This window comes from Cyanistes caeruleus, chromosome 3 (genome assembly GCF_971803275.1).
Source record: "Cyanistes caeruleus chromosome 3, bCyaCae1.hap1.1, whole genome shotgun sequence".
Taxonomy (NCBI): domain Eukaryota; kingdom Metazoa; phylum Chordata; class Aves; order Passeriformes; family Paridae; genus Cyanistes; species Cyanistes caeruleus.
In genome coordinates this window covers 9,973,983-10,000,043 of record NC_141703.1, presented here as the reverse complement: position 1 = coordinate 10,000,043, position 26,061 = coordinate 9,973,983, and the positions used below count along the sequence as shown (strand labels likewise).

Genomic DNA, 26,061 nt, shown 5'->3' with positions numbered 1-26,061 from the left:
ATTACAGAACTAAACATTATCAGCTGATTTATTAACTACTTCAATTCCTTCTGTACTGTAAAAGTCAAAGTACAGATCTGTCTAATACTAGCACTTTCAGGTATTTTTGACAGAGAAAAAGGAGCAGTTTTTCTGACTAATTTCTGGAAGTTTGTATTAGCTCTGTGTTAGTTGTATATGTTCTACTGAGTTCTTGTGAATTAACGGTTTTAAATGTTGCCTCTTTAAGCCACTCTCTGAGTCCTCTGTTGATCTCATTTTCTCAATACAGGCAGAGTGTTTGAGTGGCACAATTTTTTTTTTCCCTTCTCCTTACAAGTTACCTTTTGTGTGCACCAGACCAATTTCTGTTCTGCTTTCTAATGCAACCTTTTTTCTTCACGCTGTTTAAAAGGGTAAGCAAGGTTACAGAATTACTTATTCATCACACCTAATTGCCCATCCATGCCTTGCCTTTATGTAGGAAAATTCATGAACTGTTCTGTACTGAGTCGGGTGCATCAATGCAAGGCTTTGCCTTCTGTCTGCACCTGGGCTACTGGAGATAACGTCTGGGTTTTTTTACCTAGGAGCAAAGTCTACACCAAGATGAAACTGAAACCAGACATGTAACGTGGGTGCTCCTGCTGCATGGTCACAGTCCCTTATCACAGAGCATACCTGCCTTTGCTCTTATCACTGTGGCAGCAGAGGTGCCACTGGTGCTGCAGGATTCACGTGCTGACACAACTTCCATGACAAATGATCTCTTAAACATCCTCACGTCCTTCCTGCCTGTGATTCAAGTGAGCAACTCCAAAATGGAAATTAAGGCAAGAGCAATAAGCTTATGCTAGAAAGATAGAGTCTCGTGAAGGGGGGGACCTGTGTCATCTGACAAATTAAAGTCAACTTGAGCACAGCAAATGAGTGCCCCTTTGACAGAGCTTAGACAATAAGACTTTGATTCTGTGCTGCTGGAGGATTCAGAAGTGTTCTTTAAGGAGCAGAGAGGTGTTCACAGAGCATCAGAGCCTCCAGCATCTTCTAAATAGAACTAATCAAACAGTTGGGTTTCTGATAAAAGAACATCTAATGAAGTGACAGTGGCATGTTTGTGTTCCCAGCTACTACTGCAAAAAAGGGATTTATTTCTAAACATCTTTGACATATGGAAACAAAAAATGTATTATTTATAACAATGCTTATGTGGCAACAAAATAAAAATTGGGGAAAACCCCTCTTGGTTAATATTTAAGCATCCAGAAACAGCTGGAAAAAAGCAACAAATTATGAATAATCAAATCATCACAAATTAAAAAATGCATGTATGTAGAATACTTGTATTTAGAAAATTTAGGCTAAAGGAGAGAGAATACCATTGGAAAACAAGTAAACAACAGTAGTTCATCACATGAGGCCTTCTGTATTCTCATATAAAAGGAAAGCTAGACTTTTTAATATTTATTCATTCTTTTATAAAAATTATTTTGCTGCCTGTAAACTGGTAATATCCGCAGGATCTACATAATTCATGATTTGATAAATATTTTACTCTTTTTCTGCTTATATTAACAGTTCTTACACAAATAAATTGAAGCTGTAAAACTTCATTTGCTACGCATATTGGCCCTATCATAACTGTAACTTAAAAATGTCATTCTGGGCAGGATCTGCTCCAGAGGCAAAACCCCAATGAGTGGCAGCGAGAGGGTCTCAGATGCAGCGTCCTCAGCCACATGGTGACTGACTGACTGGTTGATTTGGGGGGTTAGGTGGTGTGAGAGGTGTTTGTACATAATAAACAGGACTGAATAGTTTCATATATTAGAGGCCAAGTCTCTAACTGCTCCCAGTGAGCTTATATTCTTCAGACACAAGCTATTGGTGCCAAAACTGCTAAAATTCCTTAGCAGCACAGGCATCCTAAAATACTGGCTTTGTCACAGGACACTGCATCAGCCAAGTAAAATCATGTACAAGCCACAAATTCTCTTCTATGCAAGGAACTACAAACGTTCAGGGCAAGTGGATACCCCAGCCTCACTGCCAGCAGGGGACATCCTCATCTCATAAAGGCAGGACAGATAAAGAGAAAATCAAGTTTCTAAAATTCCAAATCAATTTAGTTCCTGCTCTCACTCGCCAGACTACAGTTTTCCTGAATACAAACTTCATGTCTAATTATTTACAGAACATAAGGTGCACACACACTTATATATGTAGAATATATATGTAATATATATGTGTGTGACTTTTATCTATCTATCTATCTATCTATCTATCTATCTATCTATCTATATATTATTATGGATAAATATACACACATGTATAAAAGAAAAATATGACATTACATCATCTCCTCAAATAATAACCCCCTGTACCACCTCCTCCCCCCCAAGCATAAACTGTAATTGCTCAAAATCTGTAACACATGTCAGTTTTTAGGTCACTGGACAACAGCCCACATAGAGCAGAAGGGACTGAAAATTAATGCTACTGCTGAAGAGAAAAAAATACAAATAAAGCCAAGAAATGAAGAAGTGATAATGCTATGAAGACACATAATAGCTTATTAAACAACAATTCTTACCAGATTTTATTAGTTTATTCATTTTTGACTGAACATTTCAATTTCCTCAAATATACAATATGCAAAAAGAAAATTAAATGGTTTCTCATTTGAAAAAAAATCAAACAAACCCAAACCGTGTTTCCATGGTGTTTTTTTTGAAAACATCATTCATTGACATGCTGAATAAATCTAATGCTAGCTTGTATCAAAATCATTACCACTCATTCCCTGTTTCAGGGGTGGGGCATTTATACTAATGAAAAGCAAGAACAACCAGCCCTAGCTGGTAGAGCGTAGATGTTACATGCAATAGCTGTTAAGTGATTGTTTTGAGGATTTTTTCCTTCTTCTATCAAGCATTGAAAGATTGTTCTTGGAAAACAACCAGCTGCTCCTAGATTTAGTGTTTGGTTTTGTTCTGTGGTGGGGCTTTTGTTTGTTTGTTAGTTTTCAGGGGTACTCATTGTGACTAGAATGACATTCAGCCCTCTGTTAAATACTTACCTCTCTGCTCATGAGCTTCAAAGCGGTTCTTTGAAAACAGAGGCATTAAACAGTATCTTCCTTAAGTGCTTCATCTGTACCTACAGACTGAAACATTTTGTTTTCCCCACACAGGACATGTGAACACAGAGCCATTCTTGCCCAGCTCATGTTCTCACAGCCACATCTCCAACCAGCGGATGGTTTTACCCAAGTTCATAACTAAGCAGCAACTTCTCTGGCACAGCCATTTGGGCTGCCTCGCTCATCCTGTGCCAGGCAGTTTTCTGTCAGGCTCCTGCCCCCAGGGGAGAGAGGCAGTGAGCTCCCAGAGCTGGTCCCTGGCACCTCTTGCTCCCGGCCACTGTCCTGATGGCAGTACCTGGAGCCAGGTGGGATCTGTGTCCCTCTGGTGTTAGCACACCTCTGCCTTTTCTGCGCTGCTGTGGCAGTGCTCCCCTTCCTTCCATCTGGGCAGGGCTGCTCTGGGCTCCCCTGGGGGAGGATGCCTCTGGAGCCCAGCCCCTTTTTTAAAGATGCGATGAGCCCCGTTACACCAGGCCACCAGGCCGAGAGGCACTCATGAACCTCAATGCTCTCATGAGACAAGAAGTTAGCACAAGTCCTCCCTCACAGGCACAGCACAGACACCAAAATAGCACTCAGCTAAGAAGAGCTAGTGCAGCACCCCACTCTCTCCCCTCAGCATCCAGCCACTGCTGTGGGTGCAGTAGCCAAACACGCCGGGCAAACGTGGGGCTGCAGCACTGCCACAGACACCTGCACCCCAGAGAGAAAATGGTGAGAAAGGGCCAAAATCAGACAGCTGCTGCTTACAGGCCAGGTATTAAACTAAAAATCAACCTCTCACTGCTAGCACTATTAGAGCAGTGTTCACGATCTCTGTGGGGGGCCATTTTCATCTCTTCTTTGATGTGAGCAAGGTGAAAGTGATGGTGCATTAGAAATAGGAATGAAAGGGGCAGGTTTGGAATCATTAAGTAAACTCCCCGTCTCTTAAAAACGAAATGTTCTTGAATTTATTCAGTTTCTTATCTCATCTGGACATATTAAAGCAAAGTATCTAGGAAGAGAAGGAACTCTTGTGTGCTTCAGCCTCACTTCACTTCCAGACACACACCTAGTATTTCAGTAGCCTTCAGGTTTGACCAACTGCAGTAGTTTAATTAACCATTACATCTTTTACAGGGTGTAATTGGTCTCACAGCTAGTTCATTAAAGCCACAACAGAATCATTCTGACAGTCCAGCCATGAGCAAGTTCATACAGAGCATCAGCAGTTCAGCTCCCCACACATTAAGCTGGCAAATGTTTTCTGAGCAGAGGAGATGAAATGGTACCAGCCATCTAGTCCCTGCCAAGCAGGTACCCAGAAAATATTCTAAAGAGAGATGACCAGGAGGAAAGAGAGTCTCCAACCTCATTACTCCCTATTCTGCTCAACATATGTCAAGTGTTTGCACTAGGCAAACTGACATTTTAACTTACCATTGGTCTACCCTGGAAACCTGATATTTATAATGTAGACATTCTATATCTGGCCCCTGGAGCAGCTGCAGTTAAAGGAAAATGAGTTATTAAAGAGCAACTCTCCATTTGGTGGCATTTTGTAGGTGGAAGTCTTTTGAGACACTCCTATTACCTGAAATAGTCACTGAATGGTTTTACCCGTCTGGGATTTTGAGGTAATCTGAAATACGACAATTTTCTCTCTGCCTTTCAAGCTTGAAGTTCACAGATTTTACCAGACTTATCCATGGATATCAAGATTCCCAGATGCAGATTTTCCAGAAGCACATCCTGCCAATGACCCAAGAAAAAATAACCCTTGTCCATCTCTCTGTCCTCTCACTTTTTTCTTTGCTGTACTTTCAGCTTTTCTCCACCTGCCCGCACCTCTCCAGCTTCTGTCTTCTTTATCCCATTGTCCCTTTTTAACTCACTTATTATTAGGAGAAATTTCCAATTCTCTTCTCCAACAAGAACTAATTTTCAGGAATGAACTCCACTGGCCTTTGCGGTCAGTGGACCTGTTTTTGAATTACTTTTTCCTTACTGCTGACAGGCAGAGTCAAGGAAATTCACTTTCTTGAGGTATATCAGCAAGGTCTTCCAAGGCAAACACAACCTCCTGCTGCCTGCTCTCCAGGCACACACAAACTTCTCCTGCCAATGCCCTCAGCCAGACACAACTTACATGGCCCTGGTGAGTAGCTGAGCCACTAAAATACAAAGCCAGTTGAAAAGGAAAAATAAGTGTTATAGCCATGACACTAAGCCTGGTAAGATCTATTTGTCACTGTGTTACATTCCCATGTTTTAGTGCATCTGGAGCTTGGTCAGAGTAAGCAAATCTTCACTCAGAGTACAGACAAAGGGAGCTCGTATCCCCCTGCAAAAGGCAACACAGGAAGAGGCTGAGGTTGCTGGTAATTCCCATGCTGAAGCTCAAAAGGGACCTATGGGCAAGTCCAAGACTTGATGGCATATTAATAATTTTTTTCTAATACTCCCAAATTTTTCAAATACTCCCAAAGAGTATTTGTCTTCAGCAGCAGCGGTTTATGTCCAGAGAAATTTCTGACCTTTTAACAAAGACTTCTTCATAACAACAGTCCTGTCTTTTCTCCAGAAATAGAATTCCAAAACTTGATTAATCTTGCTAAAAATGAATAACCTGTCATCTTTAATATCACACAATACCTACACTAAGATTTAAATCACTTCTAGGAACTTGGTCAGCTGTTTCTGTGTTAATGTGGCCCATCTCTGCAGTTTCACAGCCAAAAACTTGCTGAGGTCACATCCTCATTACCAAGAACATAATTTGGAAAAATATTTTTACAACAGAAGGAGCTCCACGTACACACTGTAAAAGATGCACAAAGGGCTCTGTTAACACTATCAAGCATCTTGAATGCCTAAATAGTTTTTGAGCACATTTTGACCATTGTATCAAAGAATACTGAATTATGTCACTCTAAACATAAAAGGCTTGACAATTATTTGGATAATTGAGCACATGAATAAAAAATGATTGCTGAATTGGATACTGTATAGCTTATAGATAAGAATAACACCTTTGTTGTGTGGGTTTTACAAACTCCAGGAGCCTTGTGCCTCAGCACAAGGATTTCTTCTTAAAGAAAAAACTAAGTACACACTCTACACAAAGCTCAGATCACACACTGAGTTTTCACATACTCAGAGGAGTTTTGCTGATTCAAGCATCAACATGAGCTCTGAGCAGAAGCAAGCAATGGTCTCCAAAGTCTGGTCAAGGCAGCATCCAGCATCAAAACACAAATTCTATAAGGAAAGCAAGCATTACTGCTGTTAACTCTATTGGTCCTTAAGCTCTCAGATACCAGTGAAATGTTTTGCCAGCCTTTTTTAAATTAAGTGCCCAATTGTTAGAATAAGTACTAGCCAACAAAGCTGTTTATTATAGTAACATGAAGGGGGGCTTTTAATTGATAATAAAATATTTTAATTACCAATAAAATTTCATTAACACTTGAAATATGGATTCTGGGATGCTAAAATAAGCTTAAAGATTCATGAAAAAGGTCTATCTCCATGACAGACCACCCACACCCCTCTCATTATTCACTTACCATTGGGATGTGGGAAAAACAAGCAATTTAAAGATGAACAGGATGCAGAGGACATCAGTAGTGAGTGAGTAGACACAGAGCTTCAGATTATCTTCTGAAGCTAAAGGAAATTATTTTGAAAAGCCATTCTTATACTATGAGTTGTAGCAGTAAGAAATAAAAAAAACATTGTCTGATACATGTATTTATGAAAAATACCAATACAAGAGACTTCTTAGATTTGTCTGTGTGTGCATGAACATAGTTCAATAATGACTTGGATACACCTCAAAAGGTGGAGGGAGCCTTGGGCTAATGTGCAGACAAACACTGGAAGAGGCCAGGAAAACTGTTGGGCTATTAATTCAAGAGTAACTTTCTGAAAACAACATCTCTTTGTTCTTTTAGGAATTGTAACATTCATCAAGAAATATGATCATTCCGATTTTCTGTCATCATAAACCCTCCCATTCTCTCCCCCAAAGCAAAAACAGCCATGGAATGGAGCTGTTTCTAATCTCTTCGATCAGTTAGTTACAGGTCACAGTTTCTTGATGAAAAATTGTTTTCAAGTACCAGTTACAAAAGCATATATCAAATATGAGGTCTGTAATTTTATTATAACTGGAAGTGTTTGTATGCACAGCTGAAGAGGAGGTGTAAGGCACTGCTCACTATGTAGCTAACACAGTGAATGCCAGAGGAGGAGAAGTGATCCACTGTAAAGGGATGGGAACCAGGGAAATCCACATTTATAGCGTGCAGACATTTGAGAAACGTACTCATGGAGAGATCACAGAAAAATGTTGGCCAAGAACAGTCAGAAATCAAAGCCATCAAACAACACATCGATTGACAAAGTCAATGAACCAATGAAGCCAAGCAAAGTCAAGCTAAAAATTAAGAATGAGAAGTTTTGCAGTGACAGGTAGCAGAGCGTGCCAGCTGAGTGAGCTGAAAGGCTGAGGCAAGATTGCAGCTACGGAATATTTGTTTAGAAAGGGTGATTAACCAGCACAAGCACACTGCCAAGAGCAGTAACACACACAGCAGCTGTTGCTGCCTTCCTGGGTGGCTTTCTGAGAGCACATCTCAGCCAAACAGAAGCTTCCAGGATCAACAAAGGGATACCTGTGCAAAATGTAATGACCTGGTTTTTACAGAAGGTCAGATGAATGATCTAATGGTCTTCCCTGGTCTTAAATTCTCTGACTCACACAGAAAGAGGCTGATGGAGCACAGGAAAAGAACACAGCACTGTGTGAGCTCCCTTCTTGGAGGTGCAGTTCAGATGAGTGTACTTCACCTCAGAACAAAAAGAAGAGTGTATTACACTCTCAGCACCAGGGACTCACAAGTGCAAATGCTGGTGGAGGGACACTGAAGACTTGAGGCAAAGACTGTAGAACTTACTGAAATTGCTGAAGTTTTCCCTTCAAGAGGAACCTGTTGAAGAGCTTTTATCTGCTTAAGAAAATGAATAAATATAACTGTGAAACTTCTCTCCATATATAGAGGACATCACTGGGAGCTAACAGAGAGCAGATATTTTTCAATAGTACTTTGGTGACACAGAAAACCCAGACCAGAAAATATTTCATAACTGTTCTGACTTTTCCACCATCATATCATCTTACTTGCACCCAAAATATAGGGAGAAGATAACAGTATTTTTCTTCACAAATTATATACATTTAGCCTATTTTTTTGGCAGTCAACCACAGCTCAGACAAATCTGATCTTCCCTCCTAGAAGGACTAACTTTTTTTCTAAGACCAAGAATGTTATACAATACCAACACAACTCAATTATTTAGAAAGACAGATGTGGAATACATGGTCTTTGTGAAAGCTCTAATTCACACTTAAGACAAAAAACATGTTCAGTGGTTCATTCCAGTATTTTTTTCTTGTCTACCATCTTTCAAATTTTTGGCATTAAAAGTATTGCCTTTTCCCATAAAATATTGCAAAAGAATAACTACCCATGCTGCAAAGACAACATCAGCTTCTCAGGACATTTAGACTCAACAAATATTACAGAGGCCTGTTGTGAGCTATGTATAGCTAGAAAAATCAAATTTCATCTGCCACTCTGTCAGGCTGCATTCCAAAATAATTTTATCACTGCAGTGAATACCAAGATATTTATCTTTCCTGGCCAGGTTAATCTTGTGTTCCATAATTATCATGACTGCTGTAAACACATTCAAGTTCTGTTTTTGCACTTGAAAGTGGTGCAATTTGAGGGGAAGCTGAGCTTAAAGGGAGTTGCTTTTATTTACTTTTAACTTAAAGGCAACAGCAGAAATTAAGACTTATATTGCATTGGAGATTTATTGCTAGACATGTGATGATAGCTTTGCAGTTAAATTGTTTAGTCTCAAACTAAATAGCAAGCATTACAAGGCTACCACATTTACAGTGTTCCAGGCAGGAAACAGCTCGAGAGTACTCTGAGCATAGCTGGATGGCAGTATCTGTCTGTTTGTGAATATGTGGTTTTGATGAATTCTCCAGAGCACCTTCTTGGGATTCCCCACACACATCCCATTTCCTTTGATTATATGACAAATCCTTAGGGTGCAGCATGTTTTGAGAGTCTGCAGGCCTGGCAACTTCACCATCCTCCTGTGCAACACAGCTAAAGAGTTTGCAGTTCCAGATTTGGCTCATTTGGAGTTGGCATGGCTCTCTTTACTGCACACTGTAGCTGTGCCCTAAAGCAGTGGAAATCCTGGTCAGCCAGGGATCTTTCCTATAGACTGCCATTCCTACTGCAGAGTATTAGCACCATTCCTACGAGCATCTGCTCTCCTCCTGCTTTGAGTAGGAGAAGACAAATAGCACCTTTGTCCCTGATTTCAATGACAACAACCACGCAAAATGCAAGGCTCAGAAAAACCAGAGAGACACAGAGAGAAAACAAGACAAGAACATGACTCTGCCTGGGGACACTGAAGGCTTCTGTGTGCTTGTCAAAAGCCAATGAAGATTAAAACCATGAACAGTTCCTTGTCAAAGTATGAAGTATGGAGCTCTAGGAAAAGGTTGAAAGGTGTAGTTTAGAGGGTTGAGCATATCCTTTCGTTCAGAGGATGCAAAAGTTGGCGAAAAAGCCAGATTGCTAAACCCCTGGGTTTTGATTTTATTTATCTTGTAGGAAATTGGCATCTCTCAGTGCATCACTTCAGAAAAACGAAGGTGAAGAGAATAGGCTTTAACTAAACTCAGCAGAGATGAGCTTTATTTGGTGGTGTAAGTGCAACCCAGGCAAAAGCTGAACAAATTAGTAAGGCTCTGGCTCCTTTGTATTCATTCATGGGGTCCATGAAGCCATATAGACACAAGAAGCAGAGCTTCCAAACCTTACTCTTCTCTCTCTTTAGCTCAGTATTCTAGAGGGAAAGAAAACACAGAAACAGACAGAACACACCCATGATTACAAATCACTGGAGTCTTTCAGAGATAAGATTCTGACATAATATGGAATACAATTATCTCATAAGAAGAGGGAGTACATGTGTATATGCATAAGTATTTACATATCAGTGTTCTCTTATGTTGTTTTCTCCAGACTTCCAGTATCTCCATGTATGTGTTAGCATCCCTGCAACTGTTTGAGGCCAGGCTGTATCGGGCTTTGAGCAGCCTGATCTAGTGGAAGAGGTCTCTGTCCATGGCAGAGCAGTTGGAACTAGATGATCTTTAAGGTCCATCCCAATCAGAAGCATTCTATGATTCTACAAAAGAGAATTCTACTCTTCTAGCAAGTTTAGACAAGCTTCATAGGACTTCACCAGACAGTAGGGAGAATAAATTGGAGCCTGTAAATCCATGCTTTTATGAGGAGATTGTGACAGTCTGACTTGCAGAGTTCTGGGGCTACATCACAGGAAAAGCAAAATGTGCTTAAAAAGCATCACAGTTGAAGTGGATAAAGTCACCTTTGGCTTCTGCTGCAGAAGAGACAATATGGAGAAGTGAAGCAAAAGCCCAGTGCCACAAGCCTCATTAGCATAACTAACAGCAGATTAGGCTGAGAGAATATGACACAATGACCCACAGATTCCCCAGCTGTACTAAAAATAGCTGCACAGAAGTAGACAAGATATCCTCCAAATGTGGAAAAAACTCTCAAAAAAAAAGAAAGGTCTTAGGGAAACTAAATCTAAAGAATTCTTTCTCTTTTTAAAAACTGCTCTTGGTAACTTGACAATTCAGAATCAAGTAACTTCCTCTATGTGTGCCAACATGCAGGACAGCTCAAAATAAAGCCACGTGTCAGTGAAGGGCCAAAGAATGTGTTCAGCTAGAGCTATCTTTGCTGGAGAGAGTCCTCTGAGGGGGGTAATTCTAGACAGGCTGTCAGCAACTGCAGTGAGGGCTGATGAGGAGGAGAAGGTGGTTCAGTATGTAATAGAAATTACACAAATCTGAACTCAATCCAAGAGCTAAGGAATGACTAATTTCCACAATTATATTAATAACAAAATGGGTAGGCTGTGGAGACTGGTCAATTTTGCAGAGCGATAAATGCTACCACAGCTATTGAGTGTGGCTGGGAGATGACCAAGACCACATCCACTGCTGATTTTTCAGTTTAAGCATATCTGACAGAAGAGTCAATGTGGTACACACAGTTCAAAGTGGCAGCCACATACCTGTCCTGTTTGCTTTGCATGGTTTGAATCTAATGTTGCACAACTTCAGGCAGGATGACAGTGGCATGCAAAACAGGTTGATGTGATGCATGAAATAGATATGTCACTTCAGCTTTTATCTGAGAGCTTTAACAGCCTAAACAATTTCTTTTACATCTCTGGAGAACAGTATGCATTAAATTTAACATGAGAATTAACTACTGGTGCCTTCAATCTTCAATATCACCTACAGTCCTCATAAAATACAGCATATGAAAGAAATAAAAAAGGAGTCAAAGTGCACGGAAGATGTAGCAAATATTAAAAAGTAAAAATAAGAGGCAAAAAGAAAATAACATGAAAGGCAAAAACACATCACTTGAAAAAATGTTAAGTATTGATTAACAGAATTAATAGATAAGATAGTTATACAAAAATAAATAAAATTTATTTAATTTATACATTTTATAAAGAACATGGGATCCTTAAATAAGTATGTTAAAAAAGCCCTAGAAAGAGAGCATTAATAAGGTTAAAAATGGTTCTCCTTTCTGTAGGAACTACTTTTCAGGTTCCCTGGATGGAGAACTGACAAAGGAAGAAACATACTTCCCCTGTAATAATCCATAAAAAATTAGTTCACAGAGAATAGTCTAGGTATTCCACCATTAATGCCTAAAAATCTTTGAGAGAGAAGGTGTAGGAAGTGAATTTAGTAGTTCTAACAGTAAGTTAGATTATAGCTGAACTTGGGATGGAGGGTCTTCCCCTGTAAAGCCCAATCTTTGCTGTGTTTCCAAACAGACCTGAACAGAGAGCACGGATTCCCAGTGATGGACTGGTGACCCTCAGACACTGAGCATGAGCTGCAAGGCTGCTCCACACGCTGCTGGCATTGTCAGCAATCACAGGCACGTGTTGCAGTGTGCTACAGCATCTCCCTGCCCAGGAACAGTGCTCTGTTTCTCAGTCCAACTCCCCACATAAAATCATGCTGCTTTTCTTAACACTCTAAAGTCTGAATTATAAGGACTTTTCTCCTGGAGGACATGTAATGTTCAATGTTCAGAAATACAGAATAAAATACTTGAGTAGGTAAAAGGGAAACAATTAATTCTCTTAATTATTTTATTCAAGGTTTTTCGCTCTCCACCTATCCACTCTCCTGAGGGGGGAAAGCTCAATCACTCTCATGCTCTTTACTTTCCAGGGCTAACAACATTTACTTTAATATTAAACCTCGGGATTGATCTTAAATGACTGTAGATAGGTTATAAAGGAGCAAATATTTGAGAGCTCAAATCGTCATTTTTTTTTCCTCTGAGCTGAATATATGTACCATGAGAGAACCATGTTGCAAGTCACTGAAATGCATGGAGAAAAACAAACATTTTCTAAATATAAACAAAAATGTGTTCTTTAGATCCAAGTAACTTTTCTCTCCTTCTGTACTCTTAAGGGACTCATTATTCAACCAATGGTTACAGAAAGAAATAGAAGCTGTTCCATTTTATGTGTGCCTACTGCACCCTTATTTCTCCTGCCAGGAAAAAACCAAAAATCTCACTGCTTCTCTATTATCTTTATATGCTTCTCTATATCTATTGTGGCTTAAAGAAGGTCCTTAAAGCTCTACTCTATTCCTGAAATAGTAGTAGTATTAATACTAGCAATCAAAATGTTCACTATTGGAACCTGGTAATCAATACAGTATCAAAAAACCTGAAAGAATAAGACAAAATTGAGGAAACAACAGTAATGCAATCAATGAAATTAATCCTGCTTCATGAATAGATGAGTTTTCTCTTGCTCAGGTTCTACAGTAACTCTCCACACATCTCTTACACTGTTCTTGAGCAATGGAGCTCATTACTTACTACAAGGAATTAGACAGTTCCGAACTACTTGCAAGCACTACCACCAAGACAAACAGGTGGTACTTACAGGTGCAAAGTGCCAAGCCAAAATGTACATGGAAACATCACAGATCTAATCCAAAACTGCATCTGCAATGAAGATTAACCTTGCATTCCAGTAATGGGTTGGGGTAATTTCATTTCTTTGGTAACAAGAGGGAAGAACTGCCAGGCTTCCATAAATACACTTGGCCTGACCTCCAGAAGGAGCAGATGAAGATGTGAACCCAACCCTTTCCAATCAGTTTGCTACCTCCTCCCCAAAGTCCAGTTCACTGAAGGTAGGAGAGATATCCAAGAAAAGCCAATTTCCATGGGTGTCTCCACTGAACCCTAATGTTCACCTTGATGTTTAAGCCTGTTCTCTAACTTACCCATAGAGATGCCAGAAATAACATCCACCTCACAAATTTTGACAAGTGGGCCAAAACCACTACTGAGCTGCTGTACAATCCAGAAAACAACAAAAAAATAAAAATAATTAACAAAAACTGTCTTTCCCCCAAAACAAACAAACAAACAAACATTGTGGCTCCTTACATTTTCCAAGTCATTTACATTACCTTTGTGTTGAGTTAGACCTCCAGAGGCCTACAACCCTAGTAATTAAAATAAGGCTTTTCCCATTTTTAGTAAAATCTTGGAAGAGCAACTGTTGCAGTATTCCCTGCAGAAATAAGCTTGGTGCTATCAGATTGTCAATGTTGAAGCTCAGAGGGTCAACAAACAAAGCTCTTTAATTCTAAGTCACAGAGCTGAAATTAGTAATGAATAAAATAAGATGGTCCCAAGGCAATACCCCTTGCATACATATATATATATATATAGATATATATAGATATATATATATATATATATATATATATATATATATTTGGTTGGTTGGTTGGTTGGTTGGTTTTTCTGTTTTAAAATTTAAGCAAGATTGTCTTGAGATACCATCAACACAAGGCTTCTGCTGGGTGCTCCAAAGTGGCTCCTGAACCCCTCTGGACAGATTCCATCCTGTTAGCAATGGTAGGAAAGGAGCCCAATCTCCAGAGTAGATCCTGTTATGGTGGACAGCTTCCAACATCCTGCAAAGGACATCCTGCTTTTCCCCCATCTGACAGCAGCCTCATAAGACATTTCTTGACACCTTCTCAACTTGAAGACACAATGTGTTTTTCCTTCGTGGATTATCCCAGAATGATGAAACAATTAAAATGCTATAATAGCATTTTTTCCCCCCAAACTCTGATATGAACAACAAAGATTATCTGTACAACCAGTGTGTTGTGAAATGCCACAGACATCCCCTTGAGTAGCACTTATTTTAAGGACAAAAATATTTTTGTGATTATTTTTATGACAAATCTATTTTAATAAAGCTTTTTTCCTCTTTTTTTTTTACCCTTTAGAACTAATAGCCTTTCACAGCCACAGCACCATATCTCTTTCAGTTTTAAGCACTTAAAAGTGAGGAAACATTCTGAGAATTGGTTAAAGTCAAGATTTGATTATATGTTATAAGTACAGCCAAGGAAAATTTTTGAAACATGAAATACCTCTCTAGCAGATAAAAACACCAGCAATTCAAGTCACTCTTGATGTTGCTCAAATACAATTCCTCATGCCCCTAATCTTAGTTTAGGTGTACACAATCTACACCAGCCTTAAAATAGTAATAATGCTCTTTGCATGATGTATTTTCATTGTCATTTCAGGGCAAGTTCTGGATAAATACCTCTGCAGTGACACTGCTTCAAATGGAAAGCAGTTGAATTTTACAAACTTTCCTGTTTTACTATGTATCAGCTGTGGTCTGCACGCACACATTCTAATACCAGTTATCCCTAAAAATTACCATTGTCAATTTGGAAAGCTCAGGTGGAATAATTCCATTTAACCTAACTGTGGTGGGTTGACCTCAATTAGCAGCCAGACACCTGCCCAGGCTCAACAGGACAGGGGTAGAAAACAGAACACAAAATCTTGTGTCAACACACATAACTTACCAGTTATATCATGGGTGAAACAGATTCATCAGGATAAAAATAGTGTAAATTATTGCCAATGAATTTAGAATGGGATAGCAAAAAGCAAAGACAAAATGATTGAAATAATGCCTGCCCTCCATGTCCCTTTTTTCCCCAGGCTCTTAACTCCCAACTCCTTCCCCAGCACTCTGACTCTGCAGGACACAGGGTGATGGAAAATGGGGACTCTCAACAGCTCCTCTCTTCTGCTCCATCCTCTTCACACTTTTCCCCCGAGCCAGCTTGGATCCTCCCACAGGCTGCAGCCCTTCAGGATCTACCAAAGCCTCTGTGGGCTCTTCATGGGCTGCAGCTGCCTTTAGCCAGACCCACTGCTCTGACGTGGTGCCCTCCAGGGACTGCCGTGGGGATATTTGCTCCAGCACAGTCTTCTCCAAGAGCTTCTCCAGCACTGGGAGCACCTCCTCCTATCCTCCTCTGATCTTGGTCTTCCCCCTGCTGTTTCACACTGTTTTCTTCTCGATTGGTGTAGGGCAGTGATTTCCCCTTCCTTAAACAGTCTTTTCCTGAGGCACCAGGAGCTTGCCAGATGTGCCCTGGAGTGGATCCACTGGAGATGGCTGGAAGCAACAGTGTCAGGCAGAGGACAGCCCCCAGCCTTTTCTCATACAGGTCACCCATGCAGCCCCTTCCCCTGGGGCCATCAACCTTCCCACCTCTACCCAATACAGCCACCTAGTAAAGGGGCATCACCAATCCCAAAAGCTCTGTGCACTGTTCTCCCTCCAATCTCCCCCCAGGAGACTTCTGATGTGGGTGAGACCAATGCTTCCCAGTCCCATACCTATGCTGGGGCACAAAAAATGGCTTTCCCAATCTTGTCAATGCAGCTCTGTCCAGCCCTATCAATACAAGTTTATTTTCCCTTTAAACTAACGGGAGAGAACTGGGACTTAATAAAACCCCAGAGAACAGAATAAAACTGACGATTTCAGCACTCATACACCTCTCGGTAGTTTCTTTGTGCTATCTCATATTTCTACAACTTCTAGGGCAAGGTGTTAAACCAGAAAACTGTGCTGCAACACAAACCAAATACCTTGTGTTTTCTCTCCTGAATGATAATAATGTTGTTCTGAGATGGTTCACTCAGGTAAAAACTTATCTCCTGGCCTGGCAGACACCAACAAGTTGCATGAAGCAACAGCGGAATAAGTTAGTCCTCTGAACTGGCGCCACTTCCCTCTTCTAATTGACTGGCTCATTTCTTCTCTTTCAGTGCAGATGGTTCATCTCCCTCTCTCTCAGTTTCAGTGTTTCTACTGAAGTACAGGCTGTGGAGGATTCCCAATGACATGCCTATGTCTGGCTCACACACAAACTGCAACGCCTAATAAGGGTACCTCTGTTTCCATGGCATCTCAGAATCATCAATGGGTGGCTCATCTCTGCACAATACAATTTTCATTCAGCGTAAAATCCTCAAATTGTGAGTACCAAGAGTGCCATAAAATGCAATCCCCTTTCTGCTTAGGGTATTTACAGCTTCACAGCTGGTCAAGGTTTGCAGTCATCATTCTGTGCCTGGTTTTCAGGATATAAAGCAGACCCTTCACATTAATTACATGTTGTTCCCTACAGCAAAGTCACTTTTCTCTACAATTTCACACATGCCACATACACTGATATCACAAAATAGATAATAAAGCATCCATATTAAATAATAATAAATTAATAAATGTTCTGCTCTCTAGGCTCAGGCAGATTTACAAAATTATGTGCTAGAACAACAGAACTGCTCGGGCTGCTTCTTATTTGATGGGTCAGCCAGGTCACACAGAATATCATAGTAAATACCATTTTCACTAAGGACTCATTAAGGGAAAATTCATTTGCTTGTTGCCGGAGGAATAACCCTAATTGGTTCTTCTTCAGCAGCATACAACTTCCCTACTGTTATGGGGCCCTTATCATCTGCACTAACACTTTGTCTAAGGCTGATGATCCAAAGTCACATTTAGGCCCACACAGTTCAACAAACAGTGCCTGTAAGAACAGCGTGGGATTAGGTATTATGACAGACAATCAGGTATTAATACTTAAAGCATTTTTACCTCGCTAAAGGAACTCAACAGGAAATAAAGAAGAGATTCTCTGAAGGAAACAAACCATATTTGATTTTTCACATTCTGAGGGAATTTGATGGTGCTGGTTTTACCTGCATATAAGGAGCCAGGGTATGGCAAAAGTTTTAAATTTTTGCTTCTTCATTACATCCTTAAATTAGTAGCCTGAGAGTCTCCCCATAACCCTCACTACCTTAGGATTTGATTTGATCTTGGTTCAGGTAGCCTCATAACTGATTGCTTACCTAATCCTCATTATTTCTGAAGTTTTGAAAAACAACACAGCCTGGGAATAAATATAATTTATCAACATCTGTGACATGCTTTTTGTTCTTGGCTTCTGCAGAAATATCTGAAGAGACACATGCATACAAAGATTTAATCACACTGGTCTGGCAATTTATTTCACTGTTTTTGAAATGTTTTGCTAAGTACCAAATCCATTCATAATATAAAAATCCCTTGTGTCTTTCAGTAGTACAAAACAAGGCCACTAAGAAGTGAGAAGTCAGTAATTTTAATATTAGCTTGAAGAGTTATCACAGACACTGAACAATAAACATCTTAAAGTTCTCAACAACCTTAACTTCAATCTTCAGTCAATGAATATTTCAGTGGCACCAAAACTACTTCACCAAAGCACCCAGTTTAAAAACTGCTTTTCATTATGGCTCAGAAGAATATAAATATAACATTTTCCATGTACATGAAGTTGTTTAATACCTTTGCTTCTCTGCCTTGTTATCAAACCTGATTCAGTCACAATTCAGCGCCTGCAGTCATTACTGAACACAGTAAGTTGCATATTTCACTGTTTGCAGTCCTTACAAACAGTGAATAAAAACCAGCCTGGAACTGCAAAGTGAAAAGTTTTGTTGGGTGTTTTTTTGTCAAAACACTTAATTTAAACAAATTGATGAAATTTCAGCCTCTCCTTTGAAAAAGTGGTTTTTGTTCCAAGGGATATTTGTTAAATACCATTTGAGACCATTAATATAAAATTACAGAGGAATTCCCATTATAAATGATATTTTGCAATAATAAGAAATAAAGATGTGTTAAATATGAGCATAGTGTGGGAATATTTAAATTATTTTTGTTACAAAAAAAGATAAAATGACGAACTTCCTCACAGTATCTGTGCTTTATTTTTTGCAAAAGCAAGTGTGACTTGCATAATGGCTGTAAAAAAAAATAACCAGCTAGTCATAAAAAGAAAGTCTACAGAAAGCAGCATGTGGTGGTTTTATTTAGTGTGGCTGTTAAGTTTCAGGGAAACAGATCAATATAACTGATCAAAAGTGAATACTAAAAAAATTTGATGCCATGAAGAAATTCCTCATGCTCTTTATTCCTAATCATTAGAAGGACACAAAAAGAGGTGAAGGTGAGACTAGATATAGATTAAGAAAACACAAGTTTGAAGTAGCTCAATTTTCTGTTCAAATTTTTTGTTAACTTCTTTTGATATTTGGCTTTCCCCAGTTGTGGCAAATCTTGGGCAGGAGGGAATGGAGGGAAAGGGGAAAAAAAAGAAAGAAAAATAGTCTTGCCAGCATTGGTCGAAACCAGCTGTATGTCCTTGACCATTTCAGTATCTTGAGCTTCTGTATCATCAAGCAAATCAGAGAAATGGTTGTGCTATGTGCAGGATCTTTAGGGAAATGTAAATGAAAGAAACACCTTGTAAAGAACAGCGTTGTCATGTAATACACTAAGCTGGGTAACTTGAGGATACTAACGAAAAAAACTGTATGACTGATCTTGATTTACTTTTCAGATTTTTCCTTTTTTAAGACTAAGAGCTATTCTAAAGATAAGAAAAGCCAAAGAAACTGCAGTGCAGCCAGAAGTTCCTGATTTTTATAGACAGGTGCATCTTGCACCCTGATTCTGAAGCACAGATGCTCAGACCATAACAAAAATTTAAAAATATGCAGGCAAAACTATTATCTATAGCCCTTTTTACATTTCTGGTAAATTCCTGACTTCTCTTCTTTCACATCTCCATTTGAGCTCTCCCTGTTTCATGACTGCATCACTGGATCTATCATGTCCAGGACATTTCTGCAGGGAACTCTTGTGTTTGTATCTTCAGTTCTGCATTGAATCTCACGGATATTTTGGAGCATTTCCTGCACAGAGCAGGAAAGATCCAGAACCACTGGTACCTAGTAGTTTAAGAAACCATAGAATACTTTGAATTGTAAGGGATGTTTTATAGGTCATCTATTCCAACCTCAACTAGACTGAGCTGCTCTGAGCTCCATCCAGCTTGAATGTTTCCAAGGATGGAGCAAGCACCACCTTTCTGGAAAACTTGTTCCTGTGTTTTACCCCTCTCACTGCAAAAAACTTGCTTTTGTAATCTAAACTTTTCCTCCTTCAGCTTAAAACCATTCCCCTGGTCCTATCACTTACACAGCCATGTAAAATGTATCTCCTCCTCTTTCTTGTAAATGCCCTTTAGGTACTGCAAGGCTTCCTTGTGGGCTCCCCAGAGCTTTCTCTTCTCCATGCTCAACAACCCCAACCCTCTCAGCCTGTCCTTGTAGGAAAGGTGCTCCAGCCCTCTGATCATCTTCATGGCCCTCCTCTGGACCCACTCCAGCAGGTTCATGTGTTTTTTCTGTTGGGGGATGCACACATGGACCCAGCACCCCAGATGGGATCTCACAAGGGCAGAGTAGAGGGAGAGGTTAAAATATATTATTTCAGAGATATATGGTTTAATATTCTGTGAAAAAAACAAACGAACCAACGCACCCAAAAACCCCCAACCCCTATAAGGGGTTGAGAGAAAGGATACCCTTTAGCATTTATTATCAAATATGTCCCTCCCCAAATTGTTAGTAATCTTAATTCCGTTACACAGTATGAATAACTAAATTAAAAACCTACAAAATATGAACTCTGGGTTCTGAAGGACAAAAATATTTCCCTCTTTGCTAATAGACCTTATTTATTAATACATTTTGCTTAGATATAATATTTATCTAATAATTTTGTCTTTGTATAATGCTTTCTGGCAGTACATAACCAGATGCTCAGCCTTGGACAATCTGACTTCTGTATGTGCCTTTCCTTATGCTTTTTTTTCAAGGCAATTACCAATCCTTCATCAAATGACTGTCTCATGGAAAACCCAAAGCCCTTTCATTCCTCACCTTATGTACTATTTCCCCTCCTCGTGCTCTCCTCCTCATTCTGCTGGATTTTTAAAAGGACAGTTTTGATTGATAGAGAGAAGGAGTACAACTTTTTTCTTCTGGTTCATCTTCCCATGACCCTAGTCCAAGATGATGAGATACTTCCCCACATTGTGGGGAACAACTCAACTAAAATTTCTCAACTAAATTTCTCAGATTTTCTCAACTAAAATTTCAACCTTCTTCAGGAGGAACCACAAACTGAGTGAAGCAGCAGGTGACCAGCAGCATAAATCCAAGAGCTGCCACACTACAAACATCTTCCTCTTGTCAGAAAGAAAATTCAGGACATGTCAGGATGATCTCATTCAAAGCTAGTCCTGGGGTGGACAGAAGATGTACAGAAGCAAATATGGATGCATTGATACCATAACACATTTCAAAGGCTGTGTTTCTGCCTAAGAATATCCATTAATATAAATTTTTAAAAAATTTAATCATGGCCTAGCCTCAATAAAATATTGAATGGTTTGTCTAACTAATAAACTTGTCTCCACCACAGCTGATCTCCTCCCATGCTTCTGCTGTTGAGCACAAACTGCACAGCTCATAACCAAAAAGGTCTCTCAAGGTTGACAATGCAGCACTGCTTCTTGCAAGGCTCCTCCAAAAAGCACTAAGTTCATGCACAATTTGATTTTCTATGAACAGGACCATTCCAATTCTCATGTCACTACTAAAATTATAAGTTTCTATGAATAACATCTGAAAAGGTCAGTCTCCAGTCTTCTGAACTTTGTTGCTCCTGGAGTGTTAGGCAGCTGTCATTTTCCTCCTCCACAAGTTTTCCTCACTAACTTGAGCCTCTCCCTACCCTAATTCCCTTTTACTCCTGTAAGAAGAAGACATTGACTGGACTTGCAATTGCTTCACTTAACAGAGGCTGATGGCAATTGTCATTGCTCTGCCAGACTGCTCCAGCTCATATCCTTAATCTCTGTTTTTGCCTGTCATCTCACACTTCTTATTTCCTGTTTTTTCCTCTTCAGTTCATGCAACCAAGTATCAGCATACACCCTGATTTTTATCTCTTCTTTGATGAATTAAAATATATGTACCACACCTGAGGTACATATCTGTACATATCTGTGTGGAAGTGAGTGTATTTTTCTTGTGTTGTCACACTGCCTAGGACTACAGATTCCTTATCCTTGACTAGGATTAATAACCAGAATTATGTGAAGGAGCACATGCAACCAGATTCCACCTCAGTCAGTAAATTCCACAGTTTTCTTAATTATGTCTGGCCAACATATGCCTGACAACTCCCTGTGCCCTTGCACACCTTCTAGAACACCCTCCCAAGAGGAGATCTGAAAACATGCATCCCATAGCTAAATATAAAGTGAAAGATGTCAGCTCTATAAATTACTTCAGGAAGACAGAGCGGAAGGAAGTTTTAAATGTAAGGATGAGAGAAAATCTGTGTGCATTAGGAAAGGATATACAGATACACAACTGGATATCTGCATGTATCTGTAGTAGAAACATCTGCTGGTTCTCATTGCTGCTTCTCTCTTCTTTTCTGTTCCCATTCATTTGCTTCCTGGCCCTCTTCATTGAATGTAGATGCTTTTTCCTTATTATTATCTTTTATATTTGATTACAAGTTTCTAAGATAATAAAAGGAAAGGAAAATGAATATATGGTTTTCTCTAATCTCACCAGATCTACACTTTCCTGACTAAGTTTCAACTCAATTCTTAACATTTTAAATTGCTATTTTTAATAATCATTATATACCAGAGCTTGCTCATTAGACAGGCCTGTATTACTGTAGATCTATTTTTAATCAACAGCTGGCTCCACCTAGTGTCCTATTAATTCATCAGTGAAAGAGAAAGCTAAAACCAAATACTAGAGAGAAAACAGAAACAAACTATAAAATTACTTGTCATCGGAGGTGATGGCCACAGACAATTACTGGCATCACAGGGAAAAGACCATTTTAAGTAACTACTGTATGATGATTGCCAGCCAGCACTCTGGAGACATGAAGAGACTAAGCAGCTTCAGGAGTATAAATATAATATATGCAATATAAAACAGTTTTACTGCTACCCTGAAAAAGAGAATGGGACTTAAGCTGTTTATAGGGGTTACTCTCCCTATGGTTTCACCATGATCAACAATGACAAATTATTGTTAAATTTTATTGAATTTCCATAAAACAGAATAACATTTTATTTTATTGTCATCAAAACTACAGAACTATTTCTGGCTATTCATACCCCACAGTGATCCTCTCTGTTAATGAGTACATTTCCCCTCCCGGCAGTTACAAAATCATGTAAAATGCCTCTTGTAGATGATCAAAACAGGGAAATGCTCAAGATAAATAACACTAGCTATTAGTTTTACTGATCTTTTCATTCAAACTTTCCAAAGGCTAATTCACTGCTGTGTATCTAGAAACATCTTTCTAAAACTGTTACAGCTTTACTCAGCAACATTTAGTCTTTAACAGCCTGATTCCTGTTGACAAGACAACACAGAGTACAGCCAACAAAGTAATTTAAGATAAAGTCAGAAAAGTGAATATCCAGTTTGACAAGAGATTTCTTGATTATCACCTGTGAAAAAATGATCTATCTAATGAAGAATGGAGCTTACACAGAAAAAAGCATTTCATAAAGCAAAATAATCCAACATAATCATAGCCTGTGAGCTATCAAGCAGTCTTTGAGTGGTTACTGAACCTTCAAATAAGAAGAAAGAGAATGCCTTACATTTACAAAGCACTACCTTTACTTCTGTGATTGAGGGCGATCCACTCTGATAGAGCAATGTCTGTTTTAAACCTGCTCCTATCACCTGTTCGGAGCTGCTTAGCCGTTTCACCCTAGTGGTGATAAAATATATTTCAATATGTACAACATACACTTAATGACTGTTCACCGTGACAGAGAGGGAGGATATATATATATATATATATATTGTAGGGGGAGAGGTGGACAGGAGGAAGGATCATGTAGTAAAACAATACCTGCACCAAAGCAAACACCTGTATATTTTCTGAAACTCTCTTAAAATACTCAGTTAAAAGTTACGCTTGTGACCCATCTAAAGTATTCACAGCTAAATTCAATTATTATATGAAAACCTCACAGTTCAATACAGAACATGAATTTAATAAAATGCACCCAGAAAGGCTCTCTAATGTTTCCAAAATAAGAGAATTCTTAAGTTCTCAACAGTTAAGCAGTTACTGTCATTTCCCATTAACAGCTTTCAAAATCCTGTCTGAAAGAAGTTGATACAGAGAAATTAAGAACAGTAATCAAGCGAGAAATGATAGACCAGCTGGGTAGGCATCAAGTTGGCAAAACGTGAATACAGTTCAATAGCTGAAACAGATGCTGGAGTTGTTGAGAAACCCTGCAGGAGATATTGATGTATTTTCTTTATATAATGCTGAACAACCGGATAAATGTCAGAGAGCTAAAAACTGATGGGGAATAAAACCTGTCATAAAAACTAACTGTAAAGCAGAGACATGCAATAATATCTTTTCATTATACCAGATCATTCAGTACATGCATCTTCATTTCCTTAGAATTCTTCAATATGCCAATATATCAATCAGAGCTTGCTAGTGAATCAGAGGAAGCTTTCCCCAGTTTTGTTTCACATTTGTTTGTTTCTATCTACCTGAGGCTCCAGAGACTTAGCAAATACTTTATTCTTCAGTCTCATCCTAACAGAACACTCTCTTTCAAGCAAGCAATTCCCCGAGCTTGAAGGCAAACAGGAAAGAAAGAGTAACACGAGCATAAATGAAACTGCAAAATCCATTTTGCACGAGGAATTTTGTTTTCAGAGTTTCAAGACCTCAGCAACAAATCCTCTGCCATCAGCGACAGCTCATTCTAGCATATGCTTTGTCATGGTCAGTTTCTAATTACATTCATAATGATGCAATAGCTTTGATAATCCTACCTTCCATGCCAGCTGCTTTTCTTGTCACTCCATCATGCCAATAAGTTGGCTGCCGTAACAAATCAAGATAGTGCAAAACAGCATCTTTCCCCTGCATCTGTCATCTTCCTGAAAGCATTCTATTACTGCCGACTGCTGGGAACCAGAAAGTCTATTTGAATTCCAGCAGCTCCCCTTTCGCATGATTCAAGTTAGGTTAGGTGGGCATGCCTAACATGATTCTCTCCATCATTTATTATGCAGCTGCTACACCGTCGGTGTGGTAACCACTCTGACTTTATCTGATACGTCAGTCTTGCAAACCTCTACCTCCGTGCAAGCCCACGAGCCACAGAAGCATCTTGCATTTAATGAGCATTCTCCCTGCCTAAAGAGAGTGCATCTGTAAATCTGTTTCAAATCCTGCTGCTTGTATTGTCCTCTAAGGCTGATGCAAATGTTTGAAGATTTTTTTTTTTTTTTTATTCTTGCATTTTTTCCTCTTCAGAAAGCTCTTCATGCACGCTTGAATTATTCACGCTTCAGCTAAACGTTTGCTGATTTGTGTCCAACCAAACAGCACCTTCCCGTTGAAACTCTCTGCTCGAAAGCTACTTCTGAATAACAGTGCTGTGTGCTCAGGCTCTCAACTCTGTTTCATTTTGAACATGGCTTTTATAGCTACACCTCGACAAATACATTTAGTTCTTTTCATGCAATGAATGGCTGTCTAATGAGGGAGCTGTACATTTTTAAGCAATTTATCTAAGCCTATCTGTAGGTGACACTTGCTTTTTGTGCGTTATACATTTTAACAGTAAGTGGATAGCTCTGTTACAGCATCTTGATATTCTTAAAGTGGTAAGAACACCACCATAAACTGATTTTTGCCAGCCTGGGGAGGACACTTTCAAATGACAGAGTTTGCTTAACTGCTTCTGAGTATCATGAATTAAAGGGATAGGGTTGTTTTGTTGTCTTTCTATTTATATTTTCTGTTGAGTGGGGGAAAAACACGCTTGCGTCAGTGATTTCAAAAGAATATTAATAGAAATTGACATCTACACATCAATCATCCTCCAAGTCAAATTAGCTGTGTCTCCTCCCACCACTTGTGCCTGCAGTTCAGAGTCAAGGCATTTCATCTTTAATGCCTCTGGTTGCTCATAAGCTGAATAAACAACCCCAACCCCGTGGTGGAAAGTTTGAATACCTGTGAGAGGAAAAAGGGACAATTCAATAGAGGGAACAGCCTGGCTTAAACCCGATAGTTAAGTGGTGAGGGAGAGCAAGGACTTCTGCTGGAGGAATACCTCCTTCCTCAGCCTATGCACAGTGGCAAAGGAGGAGAGAGGAAGGGGAAAAAAGGCAGATTTCCCCCAGGAAAGCTTTTCCTTGTGGCAGCTGCCAGCTCAGCACCACTCACCAGTTCTCATATTCTCGGCTCAAAAGACTCACAGGGTTTTACTTAAGCCGCACTTCTTTACTCAGATGATATGTGTTGAACTTTTCTGTGGTTTGCAATCCCTCCCCACCCTGATAGTCCCTTCTTCCTCCACAATTTTCTAATCTCCTTGAGTTAAGTTCCTCAAGGTCCTGGCTATGAAAAACAACCCT

The 26,061-nt window shown here is 39.4% G+C and overlaps 1 protein-coding gene across 17 annotated transcripts in view; it reads right to left on the bottom strand.

Moving 5' to 3' along the window:
* Window positions 1-26,061, bottom strand: part of DMD (dystrophin) — a 1,136,032-nt gene that overhangs the window by 1,006,185 nt on the left and 103,786 nt on the right. For 8 of the 17 annotated variants that reach the window (XM_086879783.1, XM_086879785.1, XM_086879780.1 and 5 more), the window contains exon 1: window positions 24,466-24,659. The exons of 3 other annotated variants lie outside the window; for them this stretch is intronic. In XM_086879783.1, coding sequence (XP_086735909.1) covers window positions 24,466-24,562 — 97 coding nt within the window. In that variant the 5' untranslated portion in view covers window positions 24,563-24,659. Of the gene's footprint in view, window positions 1-24,465; window positions 24,661-26,061 lie in introns of those variants that run through there. 6 more of the 17 variants (XM_086879782.1, XM_086879792.1, XM_086879798.1 and 3 more) reach the window with 2 other exon arrangements.